The sequence below is a fragment of the Harmonia axyridis genome, chromosome 1 (assembly GCF_914767665.1).
Source record: "Harmonia axyridis chromosome 1, icHarAxyr1.1, whole genome shotgun sequence".
Lineage (NCBI taxonomy): Eukaryota > Metazoa > Arthropoda > Insecta > Coleoptera > Coccinellidae > Harmonia > Harmonia axyridis.
Genome location: NC_059501.1, coordinates 23032466 through 23052027, shown reverse-complemented (window position 1 = coordinate 23052027; position 19562 = coordinate 23032466). Strand labels below are relative to the sequence as shown.

General features: G+C 32.9%; 1 protein-coding gene across 2 annotated transcripts in view; it reads left to right on the top strand.

The window, feature by feature from the left end:
• The window catches only part of LOC123670656 (guanine nucleotide-binding protein G(o) subunit alpha), a 68490-nt gene that overhangs the window by 45393 nt on the left and 3535 nt on the right, over nt 1-19562 (top strand). For both annotated transcript variants that reach the window (XM_045604170.1, XM_045604169.1), the window contains exons 4-7: nt 13298-13458; nt 14898-15026; nt 15086-15215; nt 17131-17284. In XM_045604170.1, the coding sequence (XP_045460126.1) occupies nt 13298-13458; nt 14898-15026; nt 15086-15215; nt 17131-17284 (574 nt within the window). The remainder of the gene's footprint in view (nt 1-13297; nt 13459-14897; nt 15027-15085; nt 15216-17130; nt 17285-19562) is intronic.

Genomic DNA, 19562 nt, shown 5'->3' with positions numbered 1-19562 from the left:
TTCTTTTCTACATATACGAACTTTAAAAATCATACTAATTCTTATTCACCATCTAATACAGCATAGTTTTGCTTTTTTCATACATATCATATCCTTCTCTAATGAAAATAAAACAATATTTAAATCAAACTTGGTCAACGTAGAAAAAATTGAAGAAATATTAAGTATGGTGAGAAGTTTTTTTAAAAATACAAAAACTCAAATATCTCGGAAATTGTTGATTTTCGGTTATCAATAAATATGGATCAAACGACAGCAAATGAGTGATACTAACACCTCATTCAAGGTTCACGTCTAATTTGGAAACGCTCAGTATAGGGTTTTTCAATAGGAATTTTATAATTTAAAGTGGTTTTAATGGCAATACTGTTTTTGGTTATTTCTTGTGTCATTTTTGTTCTGTATAGGTTATGCTATTCAATCACAGAGGACAAAAAATAACAATTTTTTTCGTTCATTCGAAAGTGGCGGTATTAGTCAAGTAACTTTCATAGATGCATACCCTGAAAAATGTGCTTTTGTTATAACAAATCGCTGTCCCTGTCTTGGCTGCCTTGTTTATTTATGCACAAATATTATTTCAACTGGCGTCTGACAGGATTTCTCGACGCCATATGTAATTTGTCTTTAATCAGGCTATTAAAACGCGGAAATTGAAAATCGTAGTTGTTTATGTGGGTGGCATTGTGAGTAGAATGGAAGATCAAGAATCAGAAGCACTCCAAGCGAGCTATTTGTTATTCCTTCTTCGTGCTCTGTTCGAGTTCTTCAATAATGTATAATCATTATTGTCCCTACTAGAGCAAGGCAGATCTCAAGGAATTAGGGAGTATTTGGGTTAAGCTAACTAAGACGTGAGAACAATGCAGATTTTACACCAGATTCATTGTTAATAGTTTGTTCAACTGAATATTATACTGCAGGCCTAAAGGGGTTATTTTATTCGAAGACTTACCTTCGGGAATTCTATTCATTTATTTATTACATTATTTATTTATTTATTAGAGAATAGGTATACATTGTGGTCCAGATTTTAGTTCAATAATTTTGGGTCGGATTGAACAACTCTTTTCGTGTTTATATAAACATATATCCCAACAAGCTTCATTTTCGCGATACAGGGTGTTAAAGTTAGGAAAAAATTATAATTTTTTTATTTATAACTAGTAATATTATATTTATTGTTTTGATTTTTAGGTATTGAAGTATATTTCGAATAAGTTAAAAATCTCCTGCCAAAAATTATCCAGTGGCGTAGATATAGGGGTGTTATGATCCTTTTCCTATTGAAACTACTCCTCTCTTTTTTTGCAGAAAATTATTTCATTTTTGAAATCAACAGAGCTTCACTAAAAAAAAGGTCTCTTGGTTGATTTCGTTTTCCATCGTTGTTTCCTCTTTACAATGAAATTAACATCCATTGATTTCTCTTAAAATATACTCATTTTTTTTATATCAAAGTGAAAACTCTTATGAGAAAACCCTTTATATTTGTAAATATCCTCGATATATTGAGTTAACCAAAAATTCAGCTACATGGCCTCTACATGGGAGAAAATGAGTTTTTTCATCTTGTAACTTTCTACAGAATATCTTTTTGACTGATTTTTTAGAATTTTTTGGTAATCTATTTAGAGAGGGTCGAAGAAATGCTATGATTCAAGAAAATACAAGAACAACTATATTTTTGTTGGTGCCAATTTCTGGATATCCTGTAAATTTCAATAAAAAGATCGATTTTATCAGAAATAGAAGAATTTGAATGTTCTTGTTCCATGATTTGCTAACGATATGTATAATGGCATATTTGTCGAGAGGGGAAAAATTGAAGCTTTCAAACATTCTTTTATTACTTTTATATGCTTATTCATGAATAGTAATGTATGACATTATGTTGAAAGTATCAAGTAATTCCATTTTTTCATGGCATGTCACTTTGCAGGTTAATGGAGTAATTATATTTTATCATAACGATTTTCATCTTCATGTGAGATTTCGTGAAAAATTCATACGAATATGAATTTGAAAAGCACGCAAAAACAGTTTTTGCGTGCTTTTCCAATTTGATTTATTGATCCGTATTCATCTGTATTTTACTCAGCCATTGGAAAGTTATTTTTCACACGCGGTGTGTTATGTATATATTTATGGAACTTGTTATGAATTTCCTGATGATTTATCATTTCGTGGTTGGTATTATTAACAAAGGAGCTAATCCTCAAGGTCTGGGTTATATACATGTATTGTCATAATCCCATGTCTATTAAAAATAATCTATCTTTCTAACTTTTAAAGAATTATATTGATTGACTTCCTAAGTTGAAGAAGGTATTTTCTACGAGTAGGCATTGAAAATTCTTAGTCTACTAAAGAACAAAAAAAAAAAAGAAAATCAAGATATGTATTTCATTATTCAGCATAACCTTCTTTTAATTGCATTGCATTACATTCATAACAATGACTTTAGATCTTTCAAAAATGAATTTTATCTTGATATGTGATCTAAGTTTCCACAACTTCAATGATATCATCGTTGAAAGAAAATTTACGATTTTCTTCAACTTTTTCAACTTGATGACAAAGATTAAACAGTCTCAAATCAGGCGAAAGAAATTTTTGCATGGCAATATGCGATTTATGTAGTCAAGGCCATTTTCCTATGAAAACAAAACCCCTTTTGGATAATTTTGGCCGTCTTTTCCCTATAATTATTTTTTGTAGAGTATTCATTAACGTTGAATAGTAATTCCCTTATCGAGATAATATCATAATTATTATACATGGCAATACAAAAAATTGAACACGATTTTTTTTGGCAGGGTTTTCAACACTCCATTACATCGATTGTTGTTTTATTCAAGGGTTGAGAATTGCATGAAATCAATATCTGCATTTTTTCCGTAATATATATGATTTCTTCTTGGAATCGGTGTATGCCAATTAGATATCCTCGTAATGTGAGATAGGTGAGAAGGTATATAAGAAAATAGTATCTTGTGTATCTAATGCGAAAAAAACATTCCTTACAAGCAACAAATGTTGCTTTCTTCCACAAAATATAAATTAAAACGTTGAAGTCCAATTGATTCATTTCAAAAAGGCATTCGTTAACATGTATTTCCATAGTAACCACTTTTCAAAGACCAGATTTCATTGATCTATAAGATTCTGAGCGGAAATATTCTGCACCGTCTTAACCGTGGGAAATGATTCTGCTATTAACCATTCACTATAATAGTACATGGTTCTTGCGCATAATATGCAGATTCTTTTGTTTTGAATGAAAATAAATGGTAATATAAAGCATATTTCATTGCAATCTTTCCGGTATGAACATCAGTGAAATTTCACTTGCGATTTATTGTTTAAATTTATGAACCTCTGAGATAATAATTATTATAGTTCATTTCGGATGGTGCATGATCTCGAAATCAAATGAAAAACTCATTATTTTTCAACTATAGATAGAACTGAACCGTGCAAATACTAATTTCTATACAGTGTGTCCAACCAAAATATGACTCCCCCCAGAACTCAGAAACGAAGAATTTTCAAAGATTCAAAAGAATAAGTCACATTCTCTCCGTCAGCATTCAGGATAAGTAGGCAAAATTGAAGTTTTCCTTGTACTTAAGTGTAGGGATCAAATTGACAAATCCATATGTCCTTAATAACTGGAGTCTACTTGGGATCTTGCTCCCTTTTGATTACACATTCTTCATTTTTTATGCCGAACATTCAAAAGTTATTTATAAAAAATAATGTGCAAACGAAACTATAGACTGCATTCTAACGAAAACTTTTTTAGGAAATAAAGAAAAAATTTGTCAAGTTTTCAAAATAATTTTGTCATCAATAAATAGTGGAATTCGAGAGTTGCAGGTATATTGGTAGTAGAAATTGATTTCTCCAATTCTGTGGTTATTCCGTTCATTCTTCCACATCTTGTAGAACAAAATCGTGCGAGAATATATCAGAAACGCACAGTGTTCATGGTTATATTTAATTTTTCTATGTTGGCACTCCGAACTTTCCGCCACGGCTTTATCTGTCAATTCATCAATTTGCCTTAAAGAAATCAGTTCTGCCAACCAACATTTTTCAATGCAAAAATCACTAAATTATATTCATGGAAATATTTCATTAATTTCAATGAAAATGCAATGAATTAGAGAAAATAATGTATAATACTCGTACAGAAGGCTCATTCTACCACTCGTTCATTCCAAAACTCGCCACTTCGTGGTTCGTTTTTGAATTTTGAACTCGTGGAAGAATACCAATGCCTTCTGCACTTGTATTATAAATAACTATTTTTTTCCCTTTATATACCAACTTTCAAATTATAATAATTCCTTTTCAACTTCTTATACAGCTTAGTTTTGTTTTTTTCATACATATCATATCCTTTTCTGATGAAAATAATCCGAAATTATAATCAAACTTGGTCAACGTAGAAAAAATTGACGAGAAATTAAATAAGGTGGGAAATTAAAAAAACATGAGAACTTAAATATCTCGGAAACTTTTCATTTTCGGATTTCAAAAAATACAGCTCAAACGACAGCAAATGAGTGAGACTGACATCTCCAAGGTTCACGTCTAATTTGGAAACACCCTGTATATCGGGTGTCCCAAGGTGAGTGGCCTATTAGATCATTATGGAAACTATTGATGGTAAAGATTTCAAATTTTGTGTATAGATATTTGGCCATGTAAGGTACATTTTTAAAATAATTTCACATTTCCAGTGTTGCCGGATGTACGACAATTTGGCAACAACTTTGTTATTTTGAATAGGACATCCGGTATTTCTATTTTTTTTATGATACTCCATAAAATATTAAATCTATTCACTCTTACTTTTCCATCCCTATCTTCAACGGTTTTTGAGTTATTAATTATTTTTCGAAATTTTTGATCAAATTGGCGTATTACGAAAATGACTCTAGTTCGTTCAATATTTGAGATTTAAGTCAGAAATTTTGCAAGTCGTTAGATATTGATCTGATCTGTGTCACTGCTCTTGAATTATGGTTGTCAATAATACAGGACGGACCAAAAAAAATCATCATTTGCCAAGTTACAAAATTGTGAAAAAGTCTATTTTTTCAAATTAGAAAGCTAGTATATTTTTCAATTTTTGGAATCAGTACAACACACTCTACAATTTTTCTTTTCACGTCCCTATACCTATCTCAACTGGATTCCGAATTATATGCGTTATATGTGTATATCTTTCTTGAGCCATTATTTATAGAAAAACCTCGGAACAAAACACCTGTTAGGCAATTATTGTTTATTTTGACATTTATGGATTGAACTGATTCATTGATATATCGATCTATGAACCACATAGAGAACATAACAATACAAAAGATATTAACACTTATTGAATCAATGTGAAATCTAATAAACGCATATAACTCGGAATCCAGTTGAGATAGGTATAGGGACGTGAATAGAAAAATTGTAGAGTGTGTTGTATTGATTCCAAAAATTGAAAAATATACTAGGTGTCTAATTTGAAAAAATAGACTTTTTTACAATTTTGTAACTTGGCAAATGATGAATTTTTTTGGTCCATCCTGTATTATTGACAACCATAATTCAAGAGCAGTGACACAGATCAGATCAATATCTAACGACTTGCAAAATTTCTGACTTAAATCTCAAATATTGAACGAACTAGAGTCATTTTCGTAATACGCCAATTTGATCAAAAATTTCGAAAAATAATTAATAACTCAAAAACCGTTGAAGATAGGGATGGAAAAGTAAGAGTGAATAGATTTAATATTTTATGGAGTATCATAAAAAAATAGAAATACCGGATGTCCTATTCAAAATAACAAAGTTGTTGCCAAATTGTTGTACATCCGGCAACACTGGAAATGTGAAATTATTTTAAAAATGTACCTAACATGGCCAAATATCTATCCACAAAATTTGAAATTTTTACCATCAATAGTTTCCATAATAATCTAATAGGCCACTCACCTTGGGACACCCGATATAATTATATGATTTACAAGGGTGAAAAATTTCATTCTTGATTTGATACTTCCAAAAATATGAACCGTTTAAATTTCATAGGGCATTTAAAAATTACTTGTTGAAAGTTACACCCTAAAGCACGTAGTTCACTTTGGAATAAAATTTACAATCGACATCGATTATTGCTCAGAAGGTGTATCGTCCTTCGTTCTCGTTTTCCCATTGAAAAAAAAATCAATGATAAGAGAGAAAATCTCATCGTCATTTCGGTTTTTATCATCCGAATATGTGCATGTTCCATAAATAACCCACAGAGTAATAATACGGTCCCCTCGCTAGCAGGAAGGCCGAACTTATCGATTCGGTGACGTCATAGCGCGGAACAACGTTGCCGGATCTGCGATGGGAAATGTCCTTTTCATTTTCACGGAAAATGTTCTGTTAATGATAACATGAATTTCCTAGTAGGTCGGTTATTCATTCTCGAAGTCGTTGTGCATTCGAGACTTGTAGATAGTCGTGCTGGTATTGTGGTTTTGGCTACTTATCAGTTTATTCTGTTTTACTTCAATTTTAGACCGCTTCAATAAATTTGTTTTATATTCAACTTATTTTACACCCGAAGTTAAGAACCTGAGGAGTTTTTTCATTTTACACGTATCACTCTTTTTATCTAATTAAAAAATAATTTTGTGATTATTTGGTAACCCCGCCACTGGAGTATTTATTGGTTCACAAGGCTTATTTCATAATTTACCTTACCTTACCAATTGAAAAGTCCCCGGTCTACCATAGTAAAACACATTTTTTTTTTTTTTTTTGACAAAATTCGATTTTATTATTCAACAAAGTTGCTTTCGAGAGCAACACAGCGATTATAGCGATCTTCCAAATTTTCGATACCATTTTTGTAGTACGATTTGTCTTTCGCTTCAAAATAGGCCTCAGTTTCGGCGATTACTTCTTCATTGGGGCTAAATTTCTTTCCAGCGAGCATTCTTTTGAGGTCTGAGAACAGGAAAAAGACGCTGGGGGTCAGATCTGGCGAATAAGGTGGATGCAGAAGCAATTCGAAGCCCAATTCATGCAATTTTGCCATTGTTTTCATTGATTTGTGACACGGAGCATTGTCTTGATGAAACAGCACCTTTTTTTTTCTTCGAATGGGGACGTTTTTTAACGATTTCATCCTTTAAACGATTCAATAACGCTAAATTATAATCGCTGTTGATGGTCTGGCTCTTTTGGAGGTAATCAATGAATATTATTCCTTGCGCATTCCAGAATACAGATGCCATAACCTTGCCAGCTGGCTGTTGTGTTTTTTCTTGCTTTGAATTCGGTTCATCGTGTCTAGTCCACTCAGATGACTCTCGATTGGACTCCGGAATGAAATGATGGAGCCATGTTTCATCCATTGTCACATATCGACGGAAAAATTCAGGTTTATTGCATCGACATACCTGGCGGACCGCCAACATCAGTTGTTTTTGAGGGACACACATGGTTTCGATTATCCACACCACTAACTCATCCAAACAGTTCAAATTTTTCCACACTATTGCCGGTAATGAAGGTACTTCACGACGACCCAAAACTGATTTAGTTTTGCAAACCATGAATGCAAAATTTTCACCATTCTTGTAGTGAATTTTAAACAATTCAAATGTGTTGTTGAATCGTGTATCGTTCCATTTTTAGTAATGACGTAGTTTTTACTTGTCAAATGTCAAAGGATGACAGTTTCAAATGAGACAGATTCCCTGATTGCGGTCTATTCTGAATGAAACCTTTTATTAGAAAACCCTATTTTATTGATTTGTAACCAAAAAATAATATTACTAATGTTTGTCGCTAATCTGCAGCCAATAAGGCTCCTGTACAGGTGTCCCAATTCCGATGCTCGCTGAAAGCATCTCGAGAACTATAAGACTCGGAGAACGCAATTTGTACTTGTCCCCAACATGGTTAGATTAGATGGATATTTTCAAATCCACAATTTTACTGTATCATAATTGATGTACAGGGTGTGCAAATAAGCGGGGTAAGCAGCTATATCTCAGGATCCACTCATCGTAAAGACTTCCGATAAAAAATGTTACCACTAAAGTGTACAAGAAAACAGACTGGAAATTGTTTCAAGTTAATACCTCTACCGCTAGGGGGCGTAATAGCTATCCCCGAGTAGACAAAATGAATTTGACTCGAAAATGTTTCATATAAAGTTGAAGAAAAATATTATCACATTAATCCTTGAAAAATTCTCTATCTTTTTGAATTGTCACTTTCGAATTTACGACATCAAATAAGGGAAAGGGAGAAATCTGACTGATTGAAATGCCTGTAACTTCAGTTTGGCTCAGAATTTTTGAGCAAATTAGATCTCGTCTAAGAGATAATATCTTGTTGATTGAGGACAAATTATAGGTACTCATGATAAATTTGTTTTTGCTGCTTTCGATAGGGGGCGCTAAGTCAGAAGTTCATTGTTTTGTTCATTTTACTCCGAAATTTCAAATGTATTGATAGGATTTTCTTAACAGAAACAGAAGTTCCATCAAATCTGCATGAAAAAACATGAAGTTCGCAAAGCGATAGTTTCAGGCGTTATAGCCGAAAGAAGATATTCTTCAACTGATCCACTGAAAAACCAAATTGTGTCTTTAGGTTCTGACAGAAACAGAAATCCCATCAAATTTGTATGAAAAAACCTGAAGGTCGCAAAGCGATAGCTTCAGTCGTTCTGGAGTTAGGGCCGAAAGAATACACAATTTGTTTTTTCAGTGCATCAGTTGAAGAATATCTTTTCGGCCATAACTCCAGAACGCCTGAAACTATCGCTTTGCGCCCTTCAGGTTTTTTCATGCAAATTTGATGAAATTTCTGTTTCTGTTAAGAAAATCCTATCATTATATCTGAAATTTCGGAGAAAAATGAACAAAACAATTAACTTCTGACTTAGCGTTTGGCGCGCTTAAAGTTTGATTTCTGAATTTTTGATATATTTATGTATTCATCTCAAGTTGATTTGAAACGTTGATTCACTACAACATAGGAGGTGCGTTCTTTGTGAAGAAACTGGCGAATTGAGTGAAATATCTTATCACTGATATGTTTTCATTTCAGCGCGCTTCATGTCAAATTTGATAGTTCATGTTGGGGACAAAATTTGCTTACTGAAAATGACATATGCTCCCTCCATCTATGTTTATTTATTATTTATTTATTTTCTGAGGGAAAAACCTAGGAAATTTTTAGGTTATGTTCAGATTTCGAATTCACCATTATTCGAAAATAATTGATGATTATTTCAAAACTACAAATCCTATCGAGATTAATATAAGGTACAAATCGTCATCCCTCAAATCCACCTCCATTCATGAATCCCAATGTCGTCGAAACGATGAGGGCGCCATCTGAGAAGTTCGTATCAAACAATCTTGACCCCGCATTTTCAGTCCTTAAATATCGACTGTTCTCTCTCCGAACATCTTCAACCGTACGTGAGATCACACCTGTGTTTTTACACGTCCAAGTATTGATCTAGACTACTTGTTGCAACATCACAAGTCTGAAAGCGTCAAAATCCGCGAGGGCGTGGTTGTCAAGGGCAAAGCGAAGGGTACAAGTTACAAGTGGCCTAAAACAATTATGAGGGTTCTGTTCAGGTCGCTCAGCTGAGGTTTCCATGGTGGTCATGCGATATTTTTGGAATGAAACGGACGAAGCAAGGGATATACGAGTAATAACGTCGGGTTCCGAAATTCCCTTCCAGCCTTCAATTTATTGATTTCGCATCGGTTTCTTGTGTATCCTAACGTTTTCACGCCGTTCCTACGATTTCTGATGTTATCAGCGCAGATAATCAACAGGTGCTGCGATTCTCCGAGTCATGTTGAATCGTTGAACTCTCATGAAGGGTGACTGCAGGAAAACGGAGACGTAACTGGTAGAAAATAGTTTTTCTAAACGTGGTTTGTTCATAAATAGTAGAACCTTAGAAAATGTCACCATTACTTTTTATTTTCGGTTGTAAATTCTCACGGACAACTTAAACATAGTTGCTTGATGTCAGAGTTTCGGTGGTATTTACGATAGCCTGCAACTGGCAGCTAAGTTCACGCTGTCAGTTAGATTAAGAACATGAGGTGAAAAGAATGGGCTAAGAGGATAATATAGTGAGGAAAGGATAATTGCTGTTTTATGGGACGTTTCAGTATTCCTAAATAGATAATGGAAGATTCCACTGTGTACGAAAAACTTTAATCAAACATAGGGGAGGGTGGGGCAATTGAGACACTCTAAGGTTTAACGAGGTATAACTTCCTCAAAAATGCGAATAAAACATTGTTTGTTGATTGAGACACAACTTTAGATACTTATTCAATACACAAAACACACAAAATTAACAAAATAATAATTCTTAGGTGAGAATTTTTGACTTGAAAAAAAAACTTCAAATGCCTCACTTGTACCTTCAAAAATGCGAATAAAAAAATGTTTATTGATTGAGAAACACTTTTAGATACTTATTCAATACACAAAACACACAAAATTAATAAAATAATGATTCTTTGGTGAGAATTTTTTACTTGAAAAAAAAACTTCAAATGCCTCACTTGCCCCCTCAAAAATGCGAATAAAAAAATGTTTGTTGATTGAGAAACAACTTTAGATACTTATTCAATACACAAAACACAAAATTAACAAAAGAATAATTCTTAGGTGAGAATTTTTGACTTGAAAAAATAAACTTCATATGCCTCACTTGCCCCATATCGTGGGGCAAGTGAGTCCTTCTACTTTTCGTTCATCGAGACGCTATATTGATACACATTTTTCATGAAAATTGTCTGAATTTGTTAATTTGTTTCGTTATATTCTGTTTTTTTCTTTATCTTATATTGTTGGTGGTTTTCCGGTAAATTTTTTATTTTGCCCTCAGAGTTTATTCTCTTTTCCTCTTTTTTATTCAAAGAACTTGGTCCAGCATTCTCAATGTCCTTATGACTGCTTTGGTTCTCGCTGTTTTTGCTTTTTTTTTGAGTTGATCTTCTTAGGATGAATTTGTGATCATTTTAGTACTTGAGACTCACTTGCCCCAATGTGTCATAAGAAGTGAAATCAATGTTTTGCAAAGTATGCTTATGTTTGGAAACGTTCTAAATATCAAACCTAATAACATGAGTTTGATGTTATATGATGTATTCTATGAAATATTTGGAATTTCCATATCTCCATATCACTATTTGTGATAAAGTTTTCCATTGACACCACGGGGTATTTGATTCACTCGTGAACTGTATTCATTGTTGCCGGATATATTGCCAGTCAAGGAAGATATTGCTAAAGACGCACTTGCCCCGTATGGCTCACTTGCCCCACTCTCCCCTAAGTTGTAGAATATAAGCAAATGTCACCATTCCTTTTTATTTTCGGTTGTAAATTCTCATGGACAACTTAAACTTAGTTGCTTGATGCCAGAGTTTCGGTGGTATTTACGACAGCCTGCAACTGGCAGCTAAGTTCACGCTGTCAGATTAAGAACTGGAGGTGAAAAGAATGGGCCAAGAGAGCTGCGGAGCAATTATCCTTGCCTCACTATGCAAGGATAATTGCTGTTTTATAGGGCGTTTCAATATGTTTGAAGAGATAATGGAAGATTTCACTGTAGACGAAAACTTTTATCTGTCAGGGTGTATCATAAAGTAATTGTAAATATTTCAACTTTATGTATAATCTCAAGTCCAAAAAATGAAGATTCAATCCAAAGCAAGTGCTTTTTTCCTGTTTTGTTTTAAATTCAATAAATGATTTGTGACCCGTACAGAGTGTCCCAAGTTCGATGCTCACTCATACATTTCGAGAACTGTAAGACTATAAGAGAAAAAATCTTCAAGGACCTCCGATATCTTTTTCTGAAAAAGCTATCAGAAAGCAGATCATATAGATATCTTCGTTCTCGAATTACAGAGTGTTTCTGAAAAATAACTCTTTCGAAATATCCGCTTGGTTTCTGTTCGAAATTTTCGAAGTAATCTAAAGCTTTTTTTTAGTAATTTTTTTGGTAATATGATAGTTATAACAGATGATAGAAATTAATTACCTATGTAGAGATATAGATATATATTGTTGATTCTGAAATGGGCCACCCTATATTTTACAACGCAGTTTTGTCGAAAAGCTTTTCGTTATCGTTTTTCAAGAAATGTAATATTTTTCAAAGATTTGAGTTTTTAACTCCATTTTTTGATGAGGCCCCTTACACATGAATATTTTTCATTCATTTCGAAATTTAATTGATTTTGTGTCCATTGTATAATTGTAATCATGTCATATATGGGGTGTCATATTCAATTAGGAATTAATTATCGTTTAGAGATATACATTTTGAATGGGAGATCCCATAAATGACTTGATTGCAATTATACAATGGACACAAAATGAATTAATTCCCGAAATAAATGAGAAATTATTTATATATAAAGTGTCCTATCAAAACAATGGATGACATTTTTGAAAAGCCGTTAACAGGGTGCTTTTTTACAATTATGTGGCTAAAAACTGTGTTGAAAAATTTTTATTGTGTTCCATTTAAAAAACACCACCAAATCAAGATATCTATTCTGCTTTGTGATATCTTATTTTTTGAAAGAAGAGATCGGGGTTCTTGAAGATTTTTCAAGAGTCTTATAGTTCTCGAGATGCTTTCAAAGTGCATCAAACCTATACAATGAAACTATTTTACTTATAATTTTCATATTCTGCAGGAAGCAGATAGATGCTGTAATCCCTACTAAATTATGCTAAATAAACGTTTCTGACTACCACCATAGGCGTAGGACGGGGGCAAGTGACTGGTTGATCCTCCTCCAAATTCTACACCACTGGCGATAAAGTCACTATTTCTCGAGAATCGAGGAATAATATTGAACAGGAAATATCCAATATTTCCGTGACAACAGATCCGATCTGGTTTATATTTCGCGTGTATATGGAGAATAATAATTTCAAACTTCGCGCAGAATTTCGTGTTGATATCGTAGTCAGAACCATAAAAAATTCAAGCAAATTATCTAAAGAAACTTTTTTTTTCACATATTTGACCGAGTTGATATTGTGCGTGTTTATACAGAATTAACCAAAATTTTGTGTTGATAACTACTAACTTCGATGATAATATAATAATAATAATAAGAATTTATTCAGATGTAGATATTTTTTTTAATTCATCTGAATAATGAATTTTTTTTCATGTAATGACTTATGATGTATTTTAATTTTTTTGAACTTGTTACAGGCGGATGGCAAGATGGTTTTCGATGTCATCCAAAGAATGGAAGATACTGAGCCGTTTTCAGAGGAACTCTTGGCTGCTATGAAACGATTGTGGCTGGATGCTGGAGTTCAAGCATGCTACGGACGTTCAAACGAGTACCAGCTCAACGATTCTGCCAAATAGTAAGATGTTTTCTCTTATTTTTACCTTGAATGAAAATCAATTTAGTTGAGCATTTTATATACAAGGTGTCTCAAAAGAAAGTTTACTTATATGTAAAGAGTGATTCAAAAAGAATCGTCGAGAAAATGTTTGTTAATTATGAAATAACACTATTTACTGTTGTGAATTTATTTATCACAAAATAAGGTAGTCCAAATGTCTAACTTCACGTTCACGACGCCATTTCAATCTAATACTAGAATTCCTGATGACTGCTTGGAAAGTATGCTTCGTGATTTTTTTCATTTCATGGCAAATATTTTGTTTTAACTAAGCCAGGGAATTTGGTTTTCATATCTTATATTTTAGTTTTGAGGAAACTCCACTGATTAAAGTCCCATATGAGTCCTATCAGGAATGAATGTTACCTGTCCTGGAGATTAATTTTCCTGGATACTTTTCATGAATTACTTCTGGAGTTGCTCCATCCTGCAGCAACAAATGTTCTTTGGATATATAGGCAGGAAAGTTCTGCAGTTCAAACAACGAAAAATCATCTAGAATCCTCACATAACGCTCTGAATTCACAGTAATTGTATCCTTCCTTTCATATTCAAAAAAGTAAGGCCTGATATGTCCTCGCGATGACATTGGAACCCCATACCTTTGGCGAATGTAGGGGCTTCTGATGCTTTTCGGATTGATTGGATTCCACTGATTCTAGTAGCAGTAGCTCTGCTCATTTACCTGGCAATCATGGTGAAAATGAGCTTAATCTGAAAACAAGATGCTGCCTCCATTGCCTGGTTACGAATTCTAGCCTCTGAATGGCATCTTGGGGTTGCAATTCTTGCACCAATTGAATTTATTAGGGTACAGCTTCAGATCTTTGTTGTGCAAAATACGGTGTAGCGATTATCTAAAAGGTAGGGATCATCACGAACAGACTGATAAACCCGTTCCACATTCTCTTCCGTTCTGAATAACCTTGGACGCCAGGATTTGGGTTCATCAAGTATTGAACCAAATAAATAAATATATACTTTTTTCAAGACACCTTGTATTATTATTTGTCAAGGTTCTGCTGATGACTTGAATGTCTGAATTATCTATAAACTTTTATTAGGATAATTAATTTCGAATTCCTCAACGTATATCTCGCATCTCTAAGAGCTCGAATTCTATTGAAACTACTTCTGATCCGATTCAAATATCTATTCCTAATTTCTGTAGAATGTGATTTGTAGATCCACCAATTTCAAGTTTGAGTGTCCTAAACGTGCACCTGTATACCTATGGTATGGTATATAGGTATAACTATAATAAGCTAGCTCCCTATTTCAGCAATATGATCATTTCAAAAGTTCTGTTTCACATAAAGGATATAAGAATTTTTTATTGTGATCTTTTCCATAATTCGCTACCAAAATATAACAATGAAGTTATCATTCAATTTCAGTTTCTTGGATGGCCTGGATAGATTAGGAGCTAGAGATTACCAACCAACAGAACAAGATATTTTGCGCACAAGGGTGAAAACAACAGGCATTGTAGAAGTTCATTTCTCTTTCAAGAATCTCAACTTTAAGTGAGTGTCCGAATGGTTCAAGAAACATTGATTAAATCTCTTAAAAATATATTTTTTAGATTATTCGATGTTGGTGGCCAACGATCAGAGCGAAAGAAATGGATACATTGCTTCGAAGATGTTACAGCGATAATTTTCTGTGTAGCTATGAGTGAATATGATCAAGTTTTGCATGAAGATGAATCTACGGTGAGTATTCATTGAACTGTTTTAAAAATGTATTTGAAGATTAAGGTAATGTTATTAATAAAACATTTGAGGATTTCAAATTAGAAAGTTGTTGTAATAGAAGTTAAAAAATCCTGACGACAACCGGTTTTTCATAAATAACTTTCGTTAGGAGTAGCATAATCAATTCAAATTCTAAGTATCTATTATTTGAGGGTACTAAAATAAGTTACTACTTTGATTATTTGGATTCACTGCTAGATTCCGAGGAGTGAATAACCCTTTGTAGTTATTATTATATTTTTTCTGCAATCTTGTTTTCTTCAGAAAAAATTATATTGAAATAATATTCTCTTTAGAGTTTTTCTTGAAAAAAAAAATTCTTGATGAATCTTCGAATTTTTGAGTAATTTGTATTTGAGAAGAAACGTTTTTGTTCTTCTGTACTATGACATAACTGATATAATAATAATAATAATAAATCGACTTTATTCAACAAATGTACATACATTTGCCCTGATATGTACATAGAATATTCTATCTACAAGGTGTCTCAAAAAAAAGTTCATATTTGTTTAGTGCACTGCGTGAACGCAACGATTGGGAGCTTAGAGTAAATAAACTATTATATGTTCTAAGATGGTTTAGCCGTTATCAGCGTTTCTTGGGAGCGAATCGCGCGTTGTGCGTACCCGAATTAAACAAAAATGGTAATTCTGCGTCTATTACATTTGTTAATAAACTGTTGTACAAACTTTTATACAATAGAGAGTTCTAATTATAATATATAATGTGAATGAATTTCTTCAATATATGAGATATTCGCCACTTAGATGATGCGCCAAGCATTTCTCTCATTTGGAAATGGGTAAAATAGTTTGAGGAGACCGCTCTAGCACTATTAAGTAATTCTAGAACAGCCGTTTTTCCAAAAAAAGTTCTGTTTTCCAAAATTGACTGGCAAAGAGACAACTTCTGATTATTTTTTTTGTTATTTTAACTTCCAATGTGTATACATACCTAATATTCTCCCTTATTTTCTGAATGCTCGATCGATTCTCAATTGTTTGAAGTAATCATATCTCATTTAAATTAATTTGAAGATTAATTGAAATGAGTAGTTCTTCCTCCACAATTTCGTGCCAACAATTCTAGTATATAGATACAATTGTACTTCTCATATTTATTCCAAGCAATTTCATTCAAAATCACCCTGAAGAAATTCAAAATCAATAATCTATAACTATTCGGAAAATTCGAGTAGGAAAAACTCATACCCACGAAAATATTTGATTGGCCTGTTTTATGTGAACTAATCTTTTGAATCTGTGTGTTGTATCAGTTGACGTCAACCAATGCTGAGTTCGCATAATATTGAAGTAGATACCTCCCCTTCTAGTTGCAATTTAATAGCCACTAGACCATATCACAGAGATGTTAATTAAGTTAAGGGAATAAAGACTTTAATGTCGATATTAACGGATATGTTATTTATAGATTTCAAAATAGCTGATTTTTTTGTTCTCATTACGTCGCCAATTAACCTCTGTTCTTAGGCATTCAAAACTATTTCACAATTGAATCACAATTGAATTGAAAAAAATCAATGACATTATGAAGTTACACCTAACTCAGAGAAACTTATGAGAGGTTCCAGAGAGGGCTTAAAGTTTCATTAAAAAGAGGTGGCTGTGTAATGTGTTGATAAGATTCAAAATATCATCTTGCAACACCAACAATTTAAATTACCTACATTTCCAAAACTGAATCGAAAGATCTGTTTGGTAAAAAATTATCCATTATTAATGTGTCATCATTTAATTTTTTAAAATATGAACAGTTTTTGCAAAATAATTACTATTAAATATTACTCACAATAAAAAACCTGTTGTTGATATATGACCAAGTTAATTGATATTGAAACTTTCTTTTTCAGAATCGAATGCAGGAGAGTCTTAAGCTGTTCGATTCTATATGTAATAATAAGTGGTTCACAGATACATCTATTATCCTTTTCTTAAACAAGAAGGATCTCTTTGAAGAGAAAATACGAAAATCTCCATTAACCATATGTTTTAGCGAATACGGAGGTATGTATGGAAAATATTAATAGTAAACATCATTAAATATAAACTCTGTTACACTAGAACTTTTTTAAGTCTTTTTCTGATTCTGTTGGTCTTCTGCTTGAAATGTCCATGACTTCAGGCCTAATTTGAATGCATGAATCAACTATGAAAAAAGTGGTGTAAGCACTCAATAGTCCGATTGAATAAAATAAATTCGATACACATAATCTATTAAGACATCCCTCATTCATCACTGACATCTCCTCCAAAGTATCCTGCTTACTATTTCACAATTGATAAAAGAACACCAAATATGTTTTCTTTTCATATACTGGCATTTCTTCTATCGATAGATAATTCAATTCACCTTAGTAAGTTCTCTCAAATAATGATATCTGATAGATGTAGTAGATGTAGATAGTTGTGGAATACTGGATTGTTTTAAACTAATTGTTCCTTAATTATCATTGTAGATAATAATGGGCTTAATATAACCAACAATCCATTGAGATATACTACTTTAGTGGCTCCTTCACACAAAGCCTTATATTCAGCTTCAGAGGTACTCATTGCACCACTTTTTGCTTTCACTTACAACTGCTTTGGCGAAAAACCAAGACCGAAACAGTGTACGATCAACGGTCCTCAATTCATTCACCCCAATCAGCATTGACAAATTCTTGAATGGATTTTCCCCTCTTTTGAAAACATAGGCAAAACTTCCTAGATCCTTTAAGATACGCGCTGCAGTACTCTTTGCGTGACAATTAATGAAATGACTCAGAAAACTTATCAGAGTGCAAATTGGCAGATACTTCGAAGCACCATTCAGTTCTTGGAATGGGTATAGTGGGTCATTTCCATCAACATTTTTTTTTATTTCAAATTTGCTTTCAATGGGGTTTTTTAGTTCTCTATACCAAATCTCTTCAGTGTTCCGGTTACCAGGGGTGAATTAGCTCATTATGAAAATTTAAAATGGCTATATCTTTTTAACAGGGCCGAATCGGAAAAAATGGTAAATGAAAAAAGTGTTTCTTTTGACCTCAAGAATCTTCGGTTAAAATATATGTACAAGTCAAAGACTCACCCTGTATACTTCCTCTGATCAAGACAAATAGTTGTTTTTGATCGTAGATCTTCATTCCCAAATATTGTTTTTTTTTTTCACCAAGATCCTTTATCTTGAAAATCCTTCCAATTTCGAGGCTTTTGGGTCTGGCGTTTGTGAACTGAAAAATATATAAATCGTCCATAAGAAAAGCAACTATAATTGATTTGTCTTCATCATTTTTATATAAACACCGGAAACATAAGTGCATACGTAGCAAAAAGGTTTTACACTTAAACCTATTTTCGCCTAAGCCTTACAGCCACGGTCCTTATTTTAGGTGGTTACAACGTTGCATAAACCTTTCAGCATCAAACTCATTCTCATGGCGAATTTCCATGATGTGTAGTTGTTTATATTTGGAACAGACATAGAGACTGATTGCACAGTAGTGAATGTCGGAATAGTATGATATTTTCTAATGTTTGTGTCATGATGCAGACTTTTTACACACATTTAAAAATCAATAGGCTTATTGAACTGCCTCGGTAGTACCGTGGTCTGTGGTGCCCAAGGTACCGGGTTCGAATCCTGGCTAGGTCATGGATGTTGTACATTTTTTATTTGCTGAATGAATTTGTCGCCTAATAATCTTTCTGAACTCAGAAAATGCAATAATTTATTCATCTTATTCTAATACTGCCTCTTCTATTATTTCATTTTGAACTCCGACTTCTGTTCCATTGTTATTTTGATCTAATTCAAAACATTCCTCCTTATTGAAATCGATCTATCCTTCATTTTTGGATACATTCGTAGAAGGAATATTTTCAACTATGGTCAAATAATATCCATAGTCAATTTCTTGTAGTTCTACAATGTTTTACTCAAAATGGACAAGTGAATTTTCAGGATTACGTCGCCGCCCAGTGGTTTCAATCGAAACCACCCAAAGAAACAATAACAATGAAAAATAATTGATAAAATCTTTCCTTGTTACTGAAATATACGATAATCTACAATAATGGAACAATAAATCAAGATATACCTGACATTTTTTCATGAAATTTCAACATTTTTTAAATTCAAAAATAATAACTTTCAATTATTGTTCCAGACACTCGTATACTTCGGTGAATACATGTGAACTCTTTGGAGTCATAAATTTTATATTTTTGATGATTAATGGGACACTACATACTACGGAATAGTGGTAGCGGTGCAAAACCTCTGGGCTGCATCGCAAGA